The following is a 21,121-nucleotide window of genomic DNA, read 5'->3' on the forward strand; positions in this document are numbered from 1 at the left end:
AGTGCAGTTGGAGACTCCTTGTATACCTTACATAGTTTACCTTAATGGCAGCATTATATAAGACTTTAGTATGAGAAAAAGGATACTAACAATGTTGCTATAACATGTTGTCATTTTCAGATTTCTCTAGTTATACTGGTATACATTTTTGTGTGCATATTAAATTTTGTATGATTTTATCACATGTGTACATTGGCATATCCACCACCAGAGTCAATTTTGCATAGTTTTTATACCATAGACCTCCATCATGCTGGACTTTTATAACCATACCCAGGTCCTGTCTGTCCTTGGCCTTTACACATATTTTTCTCAAGTCCCTGTCCCTTGATGATGATGCTTATGTCCTCTATTTCTAAAATTTTGTCATTTTAAAAAATATAAAAATATGGGGCTTAATGTCCTCTTCTGGCCTCTGAGGGTACTGGGTATGTATGTGGCACACCGACATGCATGCAGACAAAACCTCTAGACACCAAAATAAATAAATTAATAAATAAAAATTTTAAAAAATATATGAATGCAATTCTGCAGCATGTATCCTTTAAAATGTGACAGCCTAACTCTTTGGAGAGTAGGTAGCTATGTGTATACATAGTTTGTTCCTTTTCATTATGGATAATGAGGTTGTTTCACAAATTTTTTTTTAACCTGTGGAGAGTACCTCGACTGATTCCAATGTGAGGCTATTACAAAAATGTTAGGAATGGATTCTTGTAAGCAAAAGTTGTTTTCCTCTGTGGTCAGTGCTTAGTTTAACTTGTGGACCATGTGGCAGTTGCTGGTTTAATTTTATAAGGAACTGCTGTACAGGTGGACATCCATTCCTATCCACAATGGCAGATTAATCAGTTCTTGGTTTCCTTGGTAGCATTTAGAACTACCTATTTAAATCATGCTTGTCAGTGTATAGTGATGCTTCACTGTTTGTCCACCCCCCCCCCCGCTTTGGTTTTTTGAGACAGACTTTGTGTAGCCCTGGCTGTCCTGGAACTCACTCTGTAGGCCAGGCTGGCCTCAAACTCACAGAGATCTGCCTGCTTCTGCCTCCTGAGTGCTGGGATTAAAGGTGTGCACCACCTCACCACCCTGCTGTTCCTGTCTCTTGCTTTTATTAAAAAATAGAATTAGAGTGTTTTTTATTACTGTTTAGGTTTTTAAATTTGTACTTATTAAATTTTATGAGTTCTTTGAGAATTTCCTACAATGTGTTTTGATCATATTCACCCCCTTCCCCAACTTTGCCCAACAGATCCATTCCCCTTCTCCATTCTCCCAACTTCGTTTCAAAAGTTCTTCATATAGTCTAGTCATTGTTGGTACATACTTTGAAAATACTTGACAACTACTTGAAAATGTCTTCTCTTGCTCCATAGAATTAAAAAGATGTCTTTCATATGGGCATTCACTGGGCAGAAGCTCTGGGTTGTGAAAAAGTCTAATTTATTTTTGTACATCATGATTTTGGGGTTGAATCTAAGCCTCTTAGCCCTAGACTCTGGTGCTTTTTACTTCTTTGTCTTGTGTTATAATGAGTAAATGTAGCTAGAGTTGCCTTATCCCCAGTCTTAGCAGCAAAGCATTCAGTGTTCCATCATTAGAGTTGATGTTTTTCTTAAGTTTCTTCTCTTTTTCATTTTTATTTTGACTGAGAAGTGTCTGGGTGTTTTGCCTGTGTATATGTCTGCACCACAGAAGCTAGAAGAGAATGTCAGGTCCCCTGGACTGGAGTTACAGATGGTTGTGAGCAGCAATGTGTCTGCTGGGAGTGGAACCTAGGTCCTTTGGAAGAGCAACTAGTGTTTTTAACCTCTGAATTATCTCTCTGGCCCCTGCTGTGAGTTTATTGATAATTCTCTTCTACAGACTGTTGCTAATATTTTGTGGAAGATTTTTATATTGTCACATTAGGCAGAATTAGCCAGATTCACAAAGCTGTATGTAGCATGTTTTTCTCTTATGTGTGGAATCTAGAAAATGGAATACATATTAGAGAAGAGGAGCAGGCTCAGAAAGGGGAGTGGGATAAGGGAGTGCCATAAAGGGATAATATGATTAAAGTACATTATATGCATGCACAAAAACATTACAGTGAAACCCATTACTTTGAGCAATAAACTTTTGACAATACAATTCAACAAACATTCTTGTCAGATAATACCAACATCTGATTCATCTTGGTGTCACTATGAGTTGATTGTCTCTTCTCATTCAAATTGTGTTTGTGTTCTGGATGTTTTGTCAATGTGAGGAGAGAATGGGTCTTATTTACATTTTAGTTTTAGCCGGGAACCATCATGTTTAGGTTTAGCACACAAGTCTTACACTATCTTTGTGAGCTATGCTTCTAAATGCAGATTAGGTTTTAGAGTTCCTTTGGTGTTACTTTGTCTTACGTGGTTTATTTCGTGACTCTGTGGCTCCCTCTGGTCCCTAGTGGTGCTGCCCATGTGAGAAACATGAAGATTCTTTTCAGGTTGGGTATCCAGATTATCTCATGGTGGGGTTGGCGTGTGCTGTGATTTCCTTGGTGATGTCTCTTGACTTCGCTTTCTCTGTGTTTTTGAAGAAAAAAAGGAAGCCTTTGAACAGGCTTCCTGGGTCAGGGCACCTACTGCTACTGAGTCCCTGTTGGTTGCCTTGTTGTCTCTGAATGGGGAGAAAAATCTCAGGACTATCGAGACAAAGAGGCTGTCCAGACCAGACCACTTACTGTTACTGGCTCCATCATTCTTCCTTTTTTGGATTTGTGTTTCTGTATGGGTCCAGATACTCTTGGGACAATGGAAAAATAGTCTTCCTATCCCAGGTACTATTAAACAGGTATCTACTGGTGAGGCAAGGGGCCTCAGGCCTGGCGGGAATAGAGAAGTATTTCATTTGGCTGTTTTTGGTAGCAGGACTTCCAGTCAATTTCCCTTGCTGTTGGTGTCAGGCTTGCAAAATGTTGTTAGAGCGCCTCCTATGGGTCCAGAAAGAGAGTAAGCCTACTTGGACTAGATTCTGCTGCTAGGTTGGTGACTGGGAACATAGGTCTTGGATAGAGTTGATGTTGGGTTGAGGGGAGGCCTTCAGCTTATGTCATTCCTTTCCTCCTGGGAATAATAATAATAATGATAACAATAACAACATCAGGAACTACATAGCCATGGCCTACAGAGGAACATGCCCAAGTTTTATTGTGACTATTATATGTATTTTACCTATGACTCCCCATCTGTGAGAAAGAGCCACTGTAGTATAGGAAATACAAAGAGACTATGAAAGACTCTTACCAGAAATGGATGAAAGAGAAGGCCCAGAGCCTGCCTGACAACACCGCAGCTGCATTTCAACAAAAAAGACACCCTAGCTCCATTCTCCACCCTTTCTCCTGCAGAGGCCGTGATCCCACTTCCCCCAGGCTCCCTGATTCTCCTTGTCCTGGTATGATGCCAGCCTTGGGAGACTCTCCTATGATGTCAATGATGGGCCCTCCTCTTTCTGGGACGATGCCCATGGGACATGTTCCTAGAATGAGGTCACAAACGGAAGGTCACGTGCCCATGATGCCTGGGCCTCCAATGATGAGACCTCTTACTTGCTCCCTGATGATGCTTACTCAACCTGGTATGACATGGCTAGACAGATAAAAGCAGAGGGAGCTCTTTTTTCTTTTTATTAGTTTTTGTATTATTTGTTCTATTCCACCAGGAGATCATGGTGTTGTGTGTCAGTGTTTTCTAGTTGCACACAAAATAAGAGTCCCCCCTCCTAACAAAGAAATCATTTTGGAGGGGAGAAGTGGGGTAAAAAAGGCAGTTTTCAGTTGTGCTGTGAAAATAGAAAATAGAGATAGAAAACGATCTGTTCTTTTAGTTAGAAATAACAAATACAAATACAATAATAAAAAATAAAATGTAAGTTTTTAAATAAAAGAATTAAAATAAAAAGAGAGACTCTTCTGGGAGTGTACTGACTTGGGGAGGTAGAAGAGCAGATGGGATCAAACTTATTCACTGTCAATTTAAAGCATTGTTTGAGCCACATGACTGCATTATCTATTTAAAATATCTTAAAAGGGAGTTTTTAAGAACACCAAGAAAAAACTCAACTTGCTTGCCGGGGTGTTGAAGTGGTAGGCACTAACCCAGCTTGCTTTTTTGATCTTAGTCTGTCTTAGTTTTCTGTTCCCTTAGCAGTGGTTCTCAACCTTCCTAATGCTGCGACCCTTTAATACAGTTCTGCATGTTGTGCTGACCCCAACCATAAAATTACTGTTGTTGCTACTTCATTACTGTAATTTTGCTATTGTTATAAATTATAAGTAGCTGATATGCAGGATATCTGATGTGCAACTCCTGTTAAAGGGTTGTTTGAAATCCCAAAGGGATTGTGACTCACAGGTTGAAAATCACTGTCTCATACCATTTTCTGGGCTTGTAGTTGTATTTTGTGGTGAGGTACAGGAGAAAATGGTCTGTGCCATCTTGTTCAGTTGAGAAATGTGCCTTTCCTTTTAACACCAGTTCTTGGGCAGTAGAAGTGTGTGTGTGTGTGTGTGTGTGTGTGTGTGTGTGTGTAGATAGATAGCATGTACCAAAATGACAGAGCTGACATGGTTAGCATTGTAGCTGCCTCAATCACTTGCAAAATTTTATTTCTGAGTAGGACAGTCATTATATTCAATGGAGATAAGTATACCATTTAGAGACCATAAGAAAAAAATCTTTAGCACATGGAGAAAAGAGAGCGATTGATGAATCACAAGTGCAGTAAATTTAACTTGTCCGAAATGATGGGTATATAGAAAGTCTGCATTGCTCAATTTAATAAATCCCAAAGTGCATGTGGATTAAGAGCACCAATGAAGAAATTATCGAAGCAGTTATGTTCACAATCAGCTTACATGTTTGTTACCCCGTTTGTCATGGATTGCTAGACTTAACGTTTGAAAACACCAGAGATTGCCTAGGAAATAATGTGTCTTATATTGCTCTATTTTAACCATGGAAGCTTAGGTTTGTATATTTCAGAAAAAAATCTCTCATCGAATATTTTTGATACAAAGTTTTCTCCCCCAGAATGATTGCTTTATTAATCCCTCATTTTTAACATATTCCTATTTTAAAGAGCTATTGATATTTGATTGGTTTCTCTCTGAGATAGGAAACAAGTTTAAGGTGGATATTGTTCCAGGGAATGACTGTAATTTGAGATCCCCATTGGTTTTCAATTCCTGGGCTAGTCAGTTCACTGTAATGTTTAAGTTTAGCAGTATGCTGCCCTCCATTGAAATGTATATCTTGAATGCTGTTTGGATGATTGCTGTTTTTTTTTTTTTTTGTGCTGTTCAGCATTTGTAAAACTTAGCTTTTTAGTATCGAAGTTTGTTTCTCCTTGGTTATATTGAGTAGAGTCTTTGTACCTTTTTTCTTGGATTTGGAGTATTTGGGGAGCATGCATTTAGGGGTGCCAGTTCCTCCTCCCTCTTTCCATCTCCCTATAGTGTCCTTCCTTCTCCCAATCTCTCTTATTTTATTATATATACATATATGTATGTATCTTTGTATCTATAAAGAATTATGGGACCCACAAATGAGAGAAAACATGTGGTAACATGTAAAACATTTGTCTTTCTCTGTCTTGCTTATTTTACTTGATATGATGCTCTCTGGTTTTATTCATTCACCGGCAAAGGACATAATTCTTCTTTATGGCTGAATAGAACTCCATTATATATATATATATATGATATTTTCCTTATCCATTTATCACTCGACAGGCATCCAGGCTGATCTTTGCTATTGCAAATAGTGCTATGATAAACATGGATGTGCAGAAATATCTGTGGTATGCTGACTCAGAGTCTTTCAAGTATTCACCTCTGATTGGCATAGCTGGGTTGTATGGTAGTTACATATTTAGGTTTTGAGGCACTTCTGTAGTGCCTGGACCAGTTGGTGTTTTTACCAGTAATCTGTAAGTGTTCCCTTTCCTCCATACCCTTGCCAGTATTAGTTGATACTTGTCTTCTTAATGATGGAAATTGGCAAATTAGGTAGTTGAAATTAAAAGGTTTTGCAAAGCAAAGGAAACAGTTGAGACAAGACAACTTGTAGAATGGGAAAAAAAACCTTCATTATACACCTGACAGAGTTAATATCTAGAGTACTCAAAGAACATTAAAAACACCTAAACACTAAAACCCCAAACAACTCAGTCAATAATTATGTGATTTTCAATGAATGAAGATTTGAATCTTTTTATTTTATTTATTTATTTTTTATTATTAAAAATTTTTCTGTTCATTCTACATACCAACCACAGATGCCCCTGTCCTCCCTCCTCCTGTCCTCCCCAGCCTTCCCCCAAACCTACCCTCCATTCCCACCTCTTCCAAGGCAAGAACTCCCATGGGGAGTCAGCAGAGCCTGATACATTCAGTTGAGGCAGGTCCAAGCCACTTCCCCTGAACCAAGGCTGTGTAAAGTATCCCACCATAGGTACTGGGCTCCAAAAAGCCCATTCATGCACCAGGGATGGATCCTGATCTCACTGCCAGGGGCCCCTTAAACAAGTCAAGCTAAACAACTGTCTTGCTTATGCAGAGGGCCTAGTCCAGTTCCACAAGGCTCCACAACTATTGCTCCACAGTTCATGGATCCCCACTAGTCTGTTTTGGTTGTCTCTGTAGGCTTTCCCATCAGGATCTTGATGCCCCTTGCTCATATAATCCCTCTTCTCTCTCTTCAACTGGACTCCTAGAGCTCAGCCTGGTGCTTGGTTGTGGATCTTTTGGTTGTGGATCTCTGCATCTGCTTCCATTAGTTACTAGATGGGGGCTCTATGATGACAATTAGTGTAGTCACCAATCTGATTAATGGAGTAGGTCAATTCAGGCATCTTCTCAACTATTGCTAGTAGTCTAAGCTGGGGTCATCCTTGTGGATCCCTGGGAACTTCCCTAGCACCTTGTTTCTCCCTGTTTACTTGATGTCTCCCTCTATCATGATATCTCTTTCCTTGCTCTCTTCCTCTGTCCCTGTTCCAGTTTGACCATCCCCTACCCTCCATTGCCTCACCTCATTCCCAGTTTACTCATGGAGATCTCATCTAGTTCCTCTTCCCAGGGCAATCTGTGCTTCCCTCTTAGGTTTCTTCTTGTTACCTACCTTCTCTTGATCTGTGGGTTGTAGTCTAGTTATCCTTTGCTTTACATCTAGTATCCACTTATGAGTGAGTACATACCATGTTTGTCTTTCTGAGTCTGGGTTAACCTCACTCAGGATGATATTTTCTAGTTCCATATGCATGCCTGCAATTTCATGATGTCATTTTTTCATTGCTGAGTAGTACTCCATTGTGTATATGTGCCACATTTTCTTTATACATTCTTTGGTTGAGGGGCATCTAGGTTGTTTCCAGGTTCTGGCTATTTATGAATAATGCTGCTATGAACATAGTTGAGCATGTGTCCTTGTGATATGATTGAGCATTCCTTGGGTATATGCCCAAGAGTGGTGTATCTGGGTCTTGAGGGAGTTTGAGTCTCAATTTTCTGAGAAACTACCATACTGATTTCCAAAGTGGCTGTACAAGTCTGTACGCCCACCAACAGTGGAGGAGTGTTCCCCTTGCTCAGCATCCTCTCCAACATAAGCTGTCATCGGTGTTTTTGATCATAACCATTCTGACAGGTGTAAGATGGTATCTCAGAGTCGTTTGATTTGCATTTCCCTGATGACTAAGGATGCTGAGCAATTCCTTAAATGTCTTTCAGCCATTTGAGATTCTTCTGTTGAAAATTCTCTGCTCAACTCTGTAGCCCATTTTTTAATTGGATTGTTTAGTATTTTGATGTCTAGTTTTTTGAATTCTTTATAGATTTTGGAGATCAGCCTTCTGTCAGATGTGGGGTTGGTGAAGATCTTTTCCAATTCTATAGGCTGTCATTTTGTCTTATTGACCTTGTCCTTTGCCCTTTAAAAGCTTCTCAGTTTCAGGAGGTCCCATTTATTTGAATCTTTAGTATAGAGAAATTTTATAGAGAAAAATGATAGAAAAAGTCTTTGTATCTGAAAGATTCAATGGGAAGTTTTCTGAAATATGCAAACCCAAGCTTCAGGTTAACATGGATCAATACAAGATACATTGTTTCCTAAGCTGTCTCTGATATTTAAAATGTTGCCTGCTTGCAATTTTGTTCAACTCATTTGTTTTTTGTTTTCTAAATCTTGGTTTCATTTTGTCTTTTGAAACAGGGTCTCTCTATGTATCCATGACTGTCTTGGAACTCACAATACAGACCAGTCTGGCCTAGAACTCAGAATTCACTTGCCTTTCTCTTTGGAGTACTGAGATTAAAGGCACACTGCCACATATGGCCTTCTTTTCTACATCTTATTTTCCTACATCTTAGTTTCCTTTTTGATATATTTACTGGGAATAATAAAGCTAGTTATATCTGTGGCTCAGCCTTTTCTGATAAAATTATTTCTGACTCCTTTCCCTTGCTTGGTAAAAATAAAAAACGTTTCCCATTACATATTACAGCTTACTCTGATAGTGCTCTGAATGTTGTATCTAAGCAGGGTGACAGGCGTTTTTGTGCGTGTGTGATATTTAAGGGTCCTCCAAAAAAACAAAAAAACCAAAGAAAACCCCCAAACCTGATTGCAGCTCAGTTACTAAAGGTGTAGGACTTGTAAACTATCCATACCAGCAGTTAGCATATTCATAGAGCAATTCAAGCTCTGTGTGGCCCCTCTCCTCATGCGTGTTAGAAGTGATGATTTAGCCAGAGGGTTGCAAATCTGATTAGCTGAGATAAAATTGTTATAAATCTGGAAACCCAAATCCTGCCAGTCCTTTCACTTCTGGCCATGGTCAAATTTAAAAGCAGAAATCTTAAAATTAATTGTGTGCTAATGAAACAAAATGGCCTCCTGACAAAGCCTAAGAGAATGGAACTCTGATAGTGAAAACAATGTTTTATTACCTTAAAGTAAGATGCACTTCTTATATAATTTTGACTTTCCTACTTTATTCATTCATGCACTTTAATCAACTCATCTATATAGTTGATTGAAGACTTCTGATTGTTATTTCTTTTACTTCCTCATGAATATAAAATCTTAAAATTGTCCTATACAAACTTTAGATTTTCTGTATATGCAAAGAGAATTAATTATAATCAAGGCTGTGACATAAGCCAGTAGTTGTCTACTGCCATAATTATTTCTACATCACAGATAATATGCTTCTTAGGAAGGTGAATTCAAAATGCCAATTTATCTAAGATAAATATGCGCGATTTCATTTTGAGCGATTTGAATTGAAGAAAGATTGTGACTCACCTGTGACTTTTCCTGAGTGCCATTTTTGCTGGATGTTCTGTCCTCACCTCAAATCACACATCTCCAGGTCTAACAGGATATTTTCCTATTTCCGTGAACATTGTCAATCTTCTGGGATTTTTCCCGAAAGGAAGATGTGTGACCTCTGAGGGTGCTCCGTCTTCTTTGTCTCTCTGTCTCCTTTGTTACTGTGCAATGCCAGCATTTCCTCTCCAGGAGCTGTAGGCGTGGAGAGCTTCATATTATTTTGACCTCATCTTTTCAATTGATTCAGTAAGCCCGAACTTCTGTACTGAACATCTATCATGGTCTAGGCACTCACTAGAAACTTAGTTTACAATGATTGAGCAATGAAAGATTGTTTATATTCATATGTCTCACCGAGGACATGTAAAATTGCAGCTGTGATAAATGCTATAGAGATATGTGATATCACAATAGTCCTCAACAAATTAGTTTGAGTTCATCATGGACATTTGGGAAGGGAGGCTTCTCTGAAGAAGTGACATATGGGTTGATGCCAGAAGGATGAATAGGTGTTACTGACATGAGGAAATATGGAGGAAACTGTAAATAGTGACAGACAACAGCACATGCAAAGCTTTTATGGTAGAGTTAAATGTTAAGCACTGAGTTGTGGTGGGGAGAGGCTTCTAAGAAAGGGTAGGACCCAGCCCAAATTTACACTAGCCACTTAGGTAGGAAACCAAACATGCACAGTTAGGCTCTATTAAGTAGTATATTATTTTTACCTTGTGAGTAATGGAAAACATTAAAGGGACCGAGAGAGAGAGAGAGAGAGAGAGAGAGAGAGAGAGAGAGAGAGAGAGATTGTATATGTGAGACACAATCAGAATTACATTTTCAAATGTTCATTCTTGTTGCATCTGAGATGGATTGGAAGGCACCCAAGAGTAGTAGTGGCAAAGACCTTACAGGTAACTAAGGAGTCTTGAGAGTGGGAGAAACTGTCTTCTTCAGGGAAGAACACATCAATTGGTTACTCAATAACAAATGGGCATCCCTGGAAACATTTGTACAAGTAATATTATACTGACTTAGCAGATCGTATTTATATATATAACAACAATTAGTGAAAAAGAGGCCATGAATTTGAAAGAGAGCAGGGAGGGGTACATGGGAGGTTGGAAGGAATAAAGGGAAGGGAGAAACAATTATATTAATCTCAAAAATAATAAAAAAAACAAAAAGAGGATAGGACCTGTTGGGAGGTAAGCAATGGAGAGTGAAAAAAATTAATGGGTCAAGGTGTATTTCGTGGGTATGATCTCTAGGACAAGATGGTGGATTGGTTATGGCAAGGGAGAGAAAGAATGGAAGAGGCACCCGGAGAAGGTTTGGGCTGGCATGACTGAATGGACTACCCAGTGAAGGAATACTAGAAGACCCAATATGGAGAGAAGATAATGTGTTCAAGTTTAAGGTGTGTTCAGTCTGAGGTATTATGAGCTAGCCAAAAGATAATGCAAAGCAAATGATTGGTTCTTAAAAGCATAGAACTCGGAATGGAGATCTGCCCTAGAGAGAGATGAGATTCATTTGTCTACTGATGTAAATTGACAGCGTAGGTGGGAAAATACAACAGAGTAAAAGGAGAAGAGGGGTCGGGACAATGCTTGGTCCAGGCAAGGAGCCAGAGGAGTGGGGCACATCTGGCATAAATAACTTCAAAGAATTTTAGCTGTGATGGGCAAGGGAGATATGGGGCAGAGGGATGTGGCATTTTCATTTTTATTGCAAGAGAGGAGAATAAGTTTTAAACGAGGAGGGAAAGGCTCATTAGGGAAAAGCGAGGCAAAGTTTGTGAAATAGCGGATGACAGGATCTAAATTACAGTTGAACTTCTGTCTGATGATCTCAATTACTTTTTCCTTTGAAGCAGGAGGCATGATTATCTGATAAACATGTGGAGGTGGTGTTTGACAATGGGGCATGTTTGAAAGGGTTATTGTAGAATAGGAGCATAAACTGAACAGAGCGAAGTAGTAGGAGGCAGTGTGGAAGGCTCATTTGAGGTTGGCGATCATGAGTTTTTAGAAGGAGAAATGTATCCTCTTGTGACTGGATCTGTCCATGCTCAAGTGAAGGTATAGAGGAGAAGAACAGATGAGGAACCTTGGATTTCCAAGACAAACTTGAGCCAGTTGTGTGAACTTTCTGGTACTCCATTTCTTCATCTTTGAAATGGTGATAATTATAATATTTCCCACAAAAAGTGGTTTGGTGGATTAAACAAGATAGCAAGTGGCACAGCTCTCAACTTGGGATAAGTGTTCCATTCACAAAAGCATGTTACATCCCCTTCAGATCCCAGTCTCATCTGTATACTTTATCATCGGTACTCAATATATACTGCCTCTCACTCCTAGCTAAACTGACATTTTCCTCCATCCACACTTGCTGCCGTGTGTCTTTGTCTTCTCCCCTTGAACTCCATCATTGCTCAACTGTGTCCATCTTCTAAGACAGTGGTTCTCAGCCTTCCTAATACTGTGACCCTTTAATACAGTTCCTCATGCCGTGGTGACCCCTCGACCACGAAGTTATTTTCATTGCTACTTCATAATTGTAATTTTGCTACTGTTATGAATCCTAATGTAAATAGCTGATATGTAGGATATCTGATATACAACTCTTGTGAAAAGATTGCTTGACCTCTCAAAGGGGTCGCGGCTCACAGGATGAGAACCCCTGCTCTAAGGTAGCTTCTCCTCATCTTCAAGCCAGTTTGCTCTTTTGCTGCATTAGTTTTCTATTACACTTCAAAGATATATGGAGCCTGATTATATTCCATTGTTGGCTTTATTATAAATCACATCACTTTACTGTTTTGTTCAAAATGCTATTTTATCTTTTATTTTAAAGAAAACATTTCAAGCCAGGTGTGGTAGCACACGCCTGTGCTTCCCAGTGCTTGGAAAGTTATGATGTAAGGATCCTGTGTTAGACTAGCCTATGTTACATAGTGAGTTTTAGGTCTGAACTAAATAGTGAGGCCTTGTCTCTGCCAAACAAACAAACAAACAACAAACAAAAACAAAAAACACAACTGAGCAAAATATCTCAATAATATGAAATTTCCAGGAAGAGTATGAGCTCTTTAAGGGAAGGAAACATGGTAGAAATCTTTCTGTTCCTCAGAGAACTTCTTTTTTTTTTTTTTTTTTTTTTTTTTTGGTTTTTTCGAGACAGGGTTTCTCTGTGTAGCTTTGCGCCTTTCCTGGAACTCGCTTTGGAGACCAGGCTGGCCTCGAACTCACAGAGATACGCCTGCCTCTGCCTCCCGAGTGCTGGGATTAAAGGCGTGCACCACCACCGCCCGGCCCTCAGAGAACTTCTAATGGTATTCACCATACTTGTGAAGTTTAACTGACTTGAAAGGGGCATAAACTATTCTCCTATGCTCTTCAAAGCAAAGTTGCACTGTCATATGAGGCGAACAGACACTGCAATAGGGTGCTAGAAAATATTATAAATTGTATTTATTTTATCACAGCCTTTGAAATTCCTATCACACTTATTTATAATGTCTATAATACAGATTTACAACATATACAAGGATGCATAATCAATAAATATATATTCATATGCACACACATAAATGGTCAGGATTCAAGACTTTTTGATCCTGAGGTTCCAAATAAAACATTTTCAATCTTCAGTGTTCTAATGATTGATAGAAATTTGACCAAGGCAGCTGGCCAGAGAACTGTGAGCCCATAATTTCTTGAACCAGAAAGGTGAGGAATTGAGATCAATCTGGTCTCCATAGCAAGACCCTGCCTTGTGGGGAAAAGGGAAGAAAACGAGATTTAATTAACTCAAAAATCAAAGAAACTGTTTTTTTTTTTTTAATACTTTCTATGCACCAGATACTAAGCTTGATGGTTTACACATATTAACTCACAAGTGTCGGGAAAGTTTTATAAGGTAGTGTTATAATTCTCATGCCATAGAAGAAGGTGCTGAAGCACAGAGAGGTAGATGAAGGCCTTAGAGCAAGTTATGAGGCCAGGATCTAAAACTGCATCTGACTGAATCCAAAGCTGAAGTCTTGGGGAAGCTTTTTAACTTCACAGTGGAGTTTCAGTAATGGATGTGAACTAATCAGGCTATTGATTTCTTCTTCCATGAGTTTTGATAGGTCCCTTTCCAAAGGTGAATCACCTCAATCAGTGTATAGTTCTGTACAAGTGCCCGTATCTTTTATGCAGATACTATGTAATGGATGTCTCCCTACTAGTTATTTACCCAGGGTATTATGAAAATAAGATAGAGATTTACAAAGTAGAAAATCATCTTAAGAAAAATTAAGTAATCAAACAACATGATTATATCTGATACTTATCTCTCTTTAAAATGAAAAGAAATTATAGAGCTCTTTCTTAAAGAATTGTCTCTAATTTCTAAGGCTGAATCTAAAGTAACACATGCTTTCTGATTTTTCAGTTGTTTCTGAAAATATGACAATTCAAGAAACAAGTACAACTGTTTCACAGCAAATAGACTTAACAACTCCTTTCCAAATTACTGGGCTAAACCCACAGAAGACTGTACATCCATCCACAGTGTCATTAGAAAACATGCCTGTTTCTACAATCAATTTTGCAGCCATATCTTATTCTAATACAATACCCTCACCTCTAGCAACAGTGAGTGCATCAAAAGATTTAAAGACATCTATGGCCCAGACAGGTACATTTCCAGCAGATGTCTTGTTTACTTCAACATCTATCCCTCTGTCTACCCAGAGGACACCCATTCATACTGCTACTGGCTCCATGAAAGTAACTCAACACTCAAATTTAGGAAAAACAAAGACAACAAAACTGTTGGAAGTCATGGGTACTGAAACCTTTCATCCAACTACAGCTACTGATTTCTTTGACACATCTGGAATTACCAAGAATTCTATTGTATCTGAAACTTTAACAACTAAATCCCAGTCAGCTGTTGGGAATGCAACTTCATTTTTGATGACTGAGTCAACATCCATGTCTACAACATCTCGGCCCAAACACAAATCCACAGATGTTGCTACACTCCCTACCTCTAAATCCAGGCATGAACTTCTTGTATCTTCAGCTGCCAGAACTGCATCTTGGTCCACACTAGAAGAGACTTCAGCTATTAATACTGACACTGGGATTGCATCAACCTTCCCAGCAGAGTCTTTACTTACCTCCACAGCTGCTCCTATGAATTCTGTATTTCCCGGAAATCAGGTGGCATCTACCTTGTCAACAACTGATGCAGAAATGACATTCACAGTCCATTCAGTGTTGCCTATGAGAACCACACCTGCCCCAAGAACAGTGAAAACAGAGTCAGTATCTACAAATTCCCAAGATGTCTTTTCACCAGGCATAGAGGATGCTATATATACCCTCAGGCCTAAAGAGACCTCTTCTATGGTCTTCTCTTCTATTACATCCTCTCCAGTAACTGGAACTCAAGGTGAACAGACAGTCATTGATACTAAGAGTACACATCTAGCCTTAACTCCCAGAACCAAACTTGTCCCTACATTGGCTGAAACTTTACTTTTCCCTACCATAGAGGGGCTAGTATACACCCAGAATACACCCACAACTGATGAGCCCATGCTTACTTTGATTTCTACGAAGTCACTTTCTACATACAATGCATCTGAATCAGGTCTCATATCTGTAACTGACAAAATTGACTATCAGTTATTCACCAATGAGACTACTTGGACTTCTAAGCCAAATCAAATCCTGTTGACCTCTACGAATACCACCACCATACCTACATTCATGCCTAATGAAAATCTCACATCATCATTCCAAGATAGTACTACTAATACAAATAATTCATCCATGACTACTAATATAACCCTACTTGAAGCATCCACAGATAGCAAGGGTACCACCAGCTCTGATGCTGCTACAACCAGGTATACAACAGCTCTATTCAAATCAACATCCAGGTGGCTTAGTAATTTCTCCAGTGTCGCTGGAATCACATCTGTAACTAGTCAGCCTGAGTCTAAACTCATTACCTTATTACTGAAAAGCAACTCTATGCCCACAGTAGCTGCAAATGAACTTTCCTCAATATCAAGGGAGACAGTTGTTCCTTTAGTGGATGTGTCTACCCTCTCTGACATTAAACCAACCTTTTCTACTGAGAAGAGCATTTCTGAGACAACACAAATAGATACAAATGGTATGAGCACATTTGGTGTTACTATGGCCCCTCGACCAATGTCTGCAACAGCACAGAGAGTCTATACCACTGTGACAAAAGAAACCACTTCCCATCATCCTAAGGTAAAATCAACTATAGCAGCAGTAGCCAAGGTTTCTCCATTTTCAGCAATGCTGGAAGCAACAGATGAATCAGCACAAATGGTGACAGCTTCTGTCACTGTTTCCCCTTTTCCAGATAGAGAAAAATTGACTGCATTGGATAATGAAACTGCAACTACTGCGGTGGGAGTGAGTTGGCTTTCAACAAAATTGATGAAAAGCACACCTGAGAGTTCATATGATGATACTACAGCAACCTTTAACTTGAACCATACCTATACAGTACACCGGGCTTCGGAGATGCCTGACGGGAATTCGGCTTCATCATCCATTTCTGTGAGCACCCAGACACTCCCCAGACTTCTGGGTTCTTCAACAAGGATAATGGGAGCCACGTTTTCCACTACTCCTTCCCAAAAGACAGCTGTATCTTTGTCTGCTTGCATCTTGTCACCACAGACTGCAGCAACTCCTTCCCCGGCAACCCCTCATCCTACTACCCACAAGTTCTCACTGCCAGTTACTGTCTCTGCTGTCACCTCTCCTGCCACCACAATGGCAGTTTTTGATGAGACCACAGTGACCCTGTCTCAGCCTTCTACTTTGGCCAGGGACTTCACTACATCTATGCTCTCAGTTGGATCACCTCTATCAACGGTGACAATGACCACAGCAGTGTTGCCATCAGTGAGTCCAACAGCTTCCACCACCAGTGATATCATGTCTACCCACAGAGACTCACTTCATATCACTTCAGAGTTCACAGAGATCTCTTCCACAACAGCACTCACGGCAGTTTCCTCCCTGAGAGAGACTTTGGTACCCTCACTGAGACCTCCCACTCCTGTGATAACTAAGGCTATAAGCACCCTTGCCTCCATCTCAGCTGACTTAGTAAGTCCATCCATACATACTCTTGTATGCTCAAGGCCTCCTCCTAGCAACATTACTCTTGTGGCCTCTACTTATGTTAGCTCAACTACATCTACATCAGGAGCAACATCATCTGTATCTCAAATTGAGGATTCAACTCATGCTTTTAGCTTTCCCTATACTTTTAGTAGTAGTGGAGATGTTGAAATGGCTTCTGGATCCACAGAGTCATCTACTGGTGGTGAGACCATGTCCCCCCTGACCTCTGTCAATAAGCTTACTACCTCAGTAGACACCAAATCTACCATGTATTTTGTAAACACATCCGTCTCCACCCAGTTGGCAGTTGCAACCTCTATGTTTTCTTCTGAGAATGAACAGACCAACACCTCCATGGGGAAACCTCTCAGAACTACAAGGGCGGCAGAAATTTCCCCATCCAAGAATGCCTTTATTTCGGACTCCCAGAGCACCTTCCCTTGGGAAATGACAGACACAGAATTTTCTGAGACTACAGAAATCTCTAGCTACCCAACACATTTGCCTTCTGAGATTCCACCTGGAAATCCAACTTCTGGGAATTTAACTGCATCTACTTCTGGGAGCACACAGATCACACAGACCTTGACCTCAAGTACCATAAGAGGGGTTCATGTTTCAGAAGGGTCAATTAGTCTTGAAGAAACAGCACTTCCTTCACAACTTCAGACAATAACCAAATCTTTGTCTCCTGATAAAGAAAGGGCAAGCACCCTTTCAGAACATCCTTCCAGGACTGTGGAAAAGATAGTGAGTTCCTCTCCTTTGACTCATCCAGACACAGGTCACCAGGCTCCTTCACCCGGAGACACTACAATTTCCAGGACAGCTAGAACATCCCATTCTGTGCTCTTCAACACAACTCTTTCACACCTGCCTTTCCTTAAAACACAACCTGAGTCGACATGGATTGCTTCTTCCACTTCAGAAAGCACACAGACTTTCCCGAAGTCCCTCTCTCCTTTCACAACTGGACTACTCCACACCAATTTTACGATGATCACTGCTAATGGGAGCACTACAGTCTTTTCTGTTCCAAATGAACCTACAAACTTGCCTGGCGAGACCTCTGTGGAAACATCCACTCCTACTTACCAGATGTCTTTATTGCCACTCAATGTCACTGCCATCACCCCTAAAAAGGTTTCTGACACCCCTACAATACTAATGACTAAGTCTTCCCGAGCAACAAACTCAGGCTATTTGAAAAGTGTCTCTATAGGTACTTCTGGGCTTAAGTCTGAGCCTTCAATGACAGTTAATGACTCTGACTTTTCAACTACAGTGGTTTCTTCTGACCCTTCCACAAGACTTAGGGCATTCTTTACTTCGATGTCTTCACCTTCCCCCAAGACTACTAAAACCACCCACGCATCAACATTGACTATCACACCAGTGTCACATTCTAGACCTACTTCACAAATCACAATGGTTTCCCCTACTTTCACTAAGTCAGAAGTGGTAGAGATGCCATTCAAGACTACAACTGCATCTGTTTCCTCTCCAGCGGAACTAGATTTTTTATCTATGAAAACTATTCCAACCATTATTGCGGCTGGGACAGTGACTTCAGTTATAGGCACAACTACCTCCTCCCTGTTCAGTTCTAAGAATACTGAAGCTATTTCCTTCATCCCAAAGACCATGTTTTCTTCGCTACTTTCAACAACCCAGCAATCACCACAAGAAAAGGAGGCTACCACTCTGGACTTATTGCCTGGTATTACCACCAGTTCCCTGTCTACTGAGAGCAGTGGTGGAGAGACAGAACCCATCAATACCTATTCTAGAACTGCCATCCCTGCAAGTGGGCTTTCATCTACTCCTTCAGATAGTTTTTATACTTCCTTGAATATCCAGGTTTCCCCATCTGTGACTAACTTTAAAGGCACCCCTAGACCTCCAGAAAGTGTAAAATCCACACTGACGTATCTTTCCCGTGATACAGGAAAGATGACTTCCTTGTCAGGGAATATTTTGCTAACCAGTGAACTAACAAAGAGCAGTTCACACGTGAATACTTCTGTTTTATACCCTTCATGGACCCAACCGAGTGCAACCCCGCCTCCTTTGACATCATTTCTTTACTCAACTCATAGTACTGAGGCCAAGTTTCCTCTTACATCTCAAACAGCTGAATTTCCCACACAAGGAACAAGACTTACACCTCGTACTACCCGGTCTCTACTTACAACTTCCAGAAACACACCCAGAGGTGAAGACTCTCCGTTTCCAGTTTTCACAACTAATGTAACAACACCAAACAGAATGGAAACAGAAACTCTTCACTTTACTCCTGGGACTTTGTCAACATCTCAGATTGGTCTGGTTTCTAGAGATATTACAGCGATGCCATCAATTTTTACGTTAGAAAGCCTTCCTACTTTTGGGCTTACTGAGAATACATCATTATCAGTGTCTTCCATAGTTCTCCCTACCATGTTGGCTGCCATTTCCAGGGGTACCTCACCGACTTGGAGCTTATCTAGTCTCCCTTCAGGCTCTCTGACATCTGTATCTAATCCTCCACATTTTCTAACTTCACCTGCAGGAGAAATGGCAGAGTCCATGTTTCCAGCTTCTGACACGATAGCAACACCCTCTAACTTTACAACAGTACCCTTTTCTGACGGAAGCACCATACCCACCCAAAGCACTCCTGTAGCTACACTGGACATCATCATTGCTGACTCTCTGACTTCTCTGCCCGTATCTACAAAAACCAAAGGTGACAGTCCACACACTCCTACAGCCCTTGAATCATCGTCCAGGGCTACTGTGGCTGACAACTCCTGGACTGTGTCTGAACCCAGGTCCTTTAGTAGAATGAGTATATCACCTTCTATAACCAGTCACAACCTACCTACAGGTTCTCTGTCTGTGTCTAGCCCTACAAAAACAGCTGTGTGGAGTAAAGTCCCAGCTATATCGGAATCCCATACTTTAATTCCTCCTAAATCCACACTGGACTCTGTTTTGAATATAGCCACTACTACATCCATAGCTACAGGGCCCTCATTTCCATGGATGTCTGCTGAGATGACACATCCTTCTACGGCAACTGGGTCTTCACTAATCTCTTCATCTCTTAAGACAACCTGGATAGACTCCACATTTTCCTTTCTGTTTACACAAGCATCTACTTTACCAACCGCTACAGTGTCTACAGGTATTTTATTCATATATCCTTAACAGACTGTATGAACAATGAATGGCCCATTTGTTCTCCAAGTTTTCTGAAGACAGAAAATGAGGGGGAAGGTGCATGTATTTCTTATCTCCTTAAGGTCTTTGGCACACAAGTAACTTGTCTAAGCATAGAACCCTAAATCCATATTTCTTGTCTTTACTTAAATAGATTACAAATGGATCTTTTCACTGAGCATTTTGAAGCATCTCTTACAGTTGTTTTGTTCTTGATGTACTGACTGTGACTCTACCCATGCGAATACAGACTAGGAACATCATCTTTACCCTGTAAAAGGATCATACTGGGGGTGGGAGGGCTGGAGAGATGGCTCAGTTATTAAGAGCACTATCTGCTCTTCCAGGGGACCCTGGTTCAATTTCAAGCACCTACATGGAGCCTCAAACCCCCCCCCCCATATTACTATAGTTCCAGGAAATCTCATGCATTCTTCTGACATTCTCAGGTATGAGGCATGGACATGGTGCACAGACATACGTGTAGGCAAAACCATCAATACATATAATAATAAAAAAAAAAAGGTCATACGCCCTTAGGTCTGATGATGTTACCACACAACAGAAAATATGCATGTGCGCGTGCATGAGCACATACACACACACCACTATCACCACCACCACCACCACCAATAACAAAAAACAAAACAACACACACATACTCACAAACCACAATTTTATCATTGTATTTTGCTTTTTGAATTCCTCCTGTGTAGGTCTGAGCCCTCTCTAATCCCTACATCTAACTGACTAGAAATACTTATCCATAGGTAGGGGGTATCTGATATCCATATTGTTCAAATTTGAATGGTTCTACAACTTTTAAAACATTTACTTAACTTATTTCATTTTTATTATTTTTATATTACTTTATATGTATGAGTATTTTGCTTGCATGTATATACCTTCATGACATGATTGCCTGGTGAGCAAAGAGGCCAGAAAAAGGTGTTGGATCCCCTGGAAATAGAGTTACAGGTGATTGTGAGCCACCATATGTGTGCTGGGAACCGAACATAGGTCCTCTGCAAAAGCAGCAAACGCCCTTAACCACTGAGTCATTTCTCCAGCCCCTGTTTGTTTATTTATTTTATGTGTGTATGTGTGTGGGCATGTATATAACTGTGTCCTTGTGGAGGAAGGTGGACTACTTGTGGAAGCCATGTCCACCTTCTATTTCCTCTATTTCCACCATATGAGTCCCAAGAATTGAACTCAGCTCATTGGATCATCAAGCTTGGTAGCAAGTACTTTTATTTGCTGATCCATTTCCTTGGCTTGGACCTGTAACTCTTAAGATTCTAAAATAAGCCAGGAGGTGGTGGCTTATGCCTTTAATCCCAGTACTTGAGAGGCAGAGCCAGGAGGATCTCT

General features: G+C 40.3%; 1 protein-coding gene and 1 pseudogene across 1 annotated transcript in view; both read left to right on the top strand.

The window, feature by feature from the left end:
* Positions 1–21,121, top strand: part of Adgrg4 (adhesion G protein-coupled receptor G4) — a 102,321-nt gene that overhangs the window by 21,631 nt on the left and 59,569 nt on the right. Inside the window, exon 3 of the mRNA XM_028889884.1 lies at positions 13,809–19,712. Within this exon, the coding sequence (XP_028745717.1) occupies positions 13,809–19,712 (5,904 nt within the window). The remainder of the gene's footprint in view (positions 1–13,808; positions 19,713–21,121) is intronic.
* LOC114707231 lies at positions 3,166–3,632 on the top strand (annotated as a pseudogene).

This window comes from Peromyscus leucopus, chromosome X (genome assembly GCF_004664715.2).
Source record: "Peromyscus leucopus breed LL Stock chromosome X, UCI_PerLeu_2.1, whole genome shotgun sequence".
In the NCBI taxonomy this organism is placed as follows: domain Eukaryota; kingdom Metazoa; phylum Chordata; class Mammalia; order Rodentia; family Cricetidae; genus Peromyscus; species Peromyscus leucopus.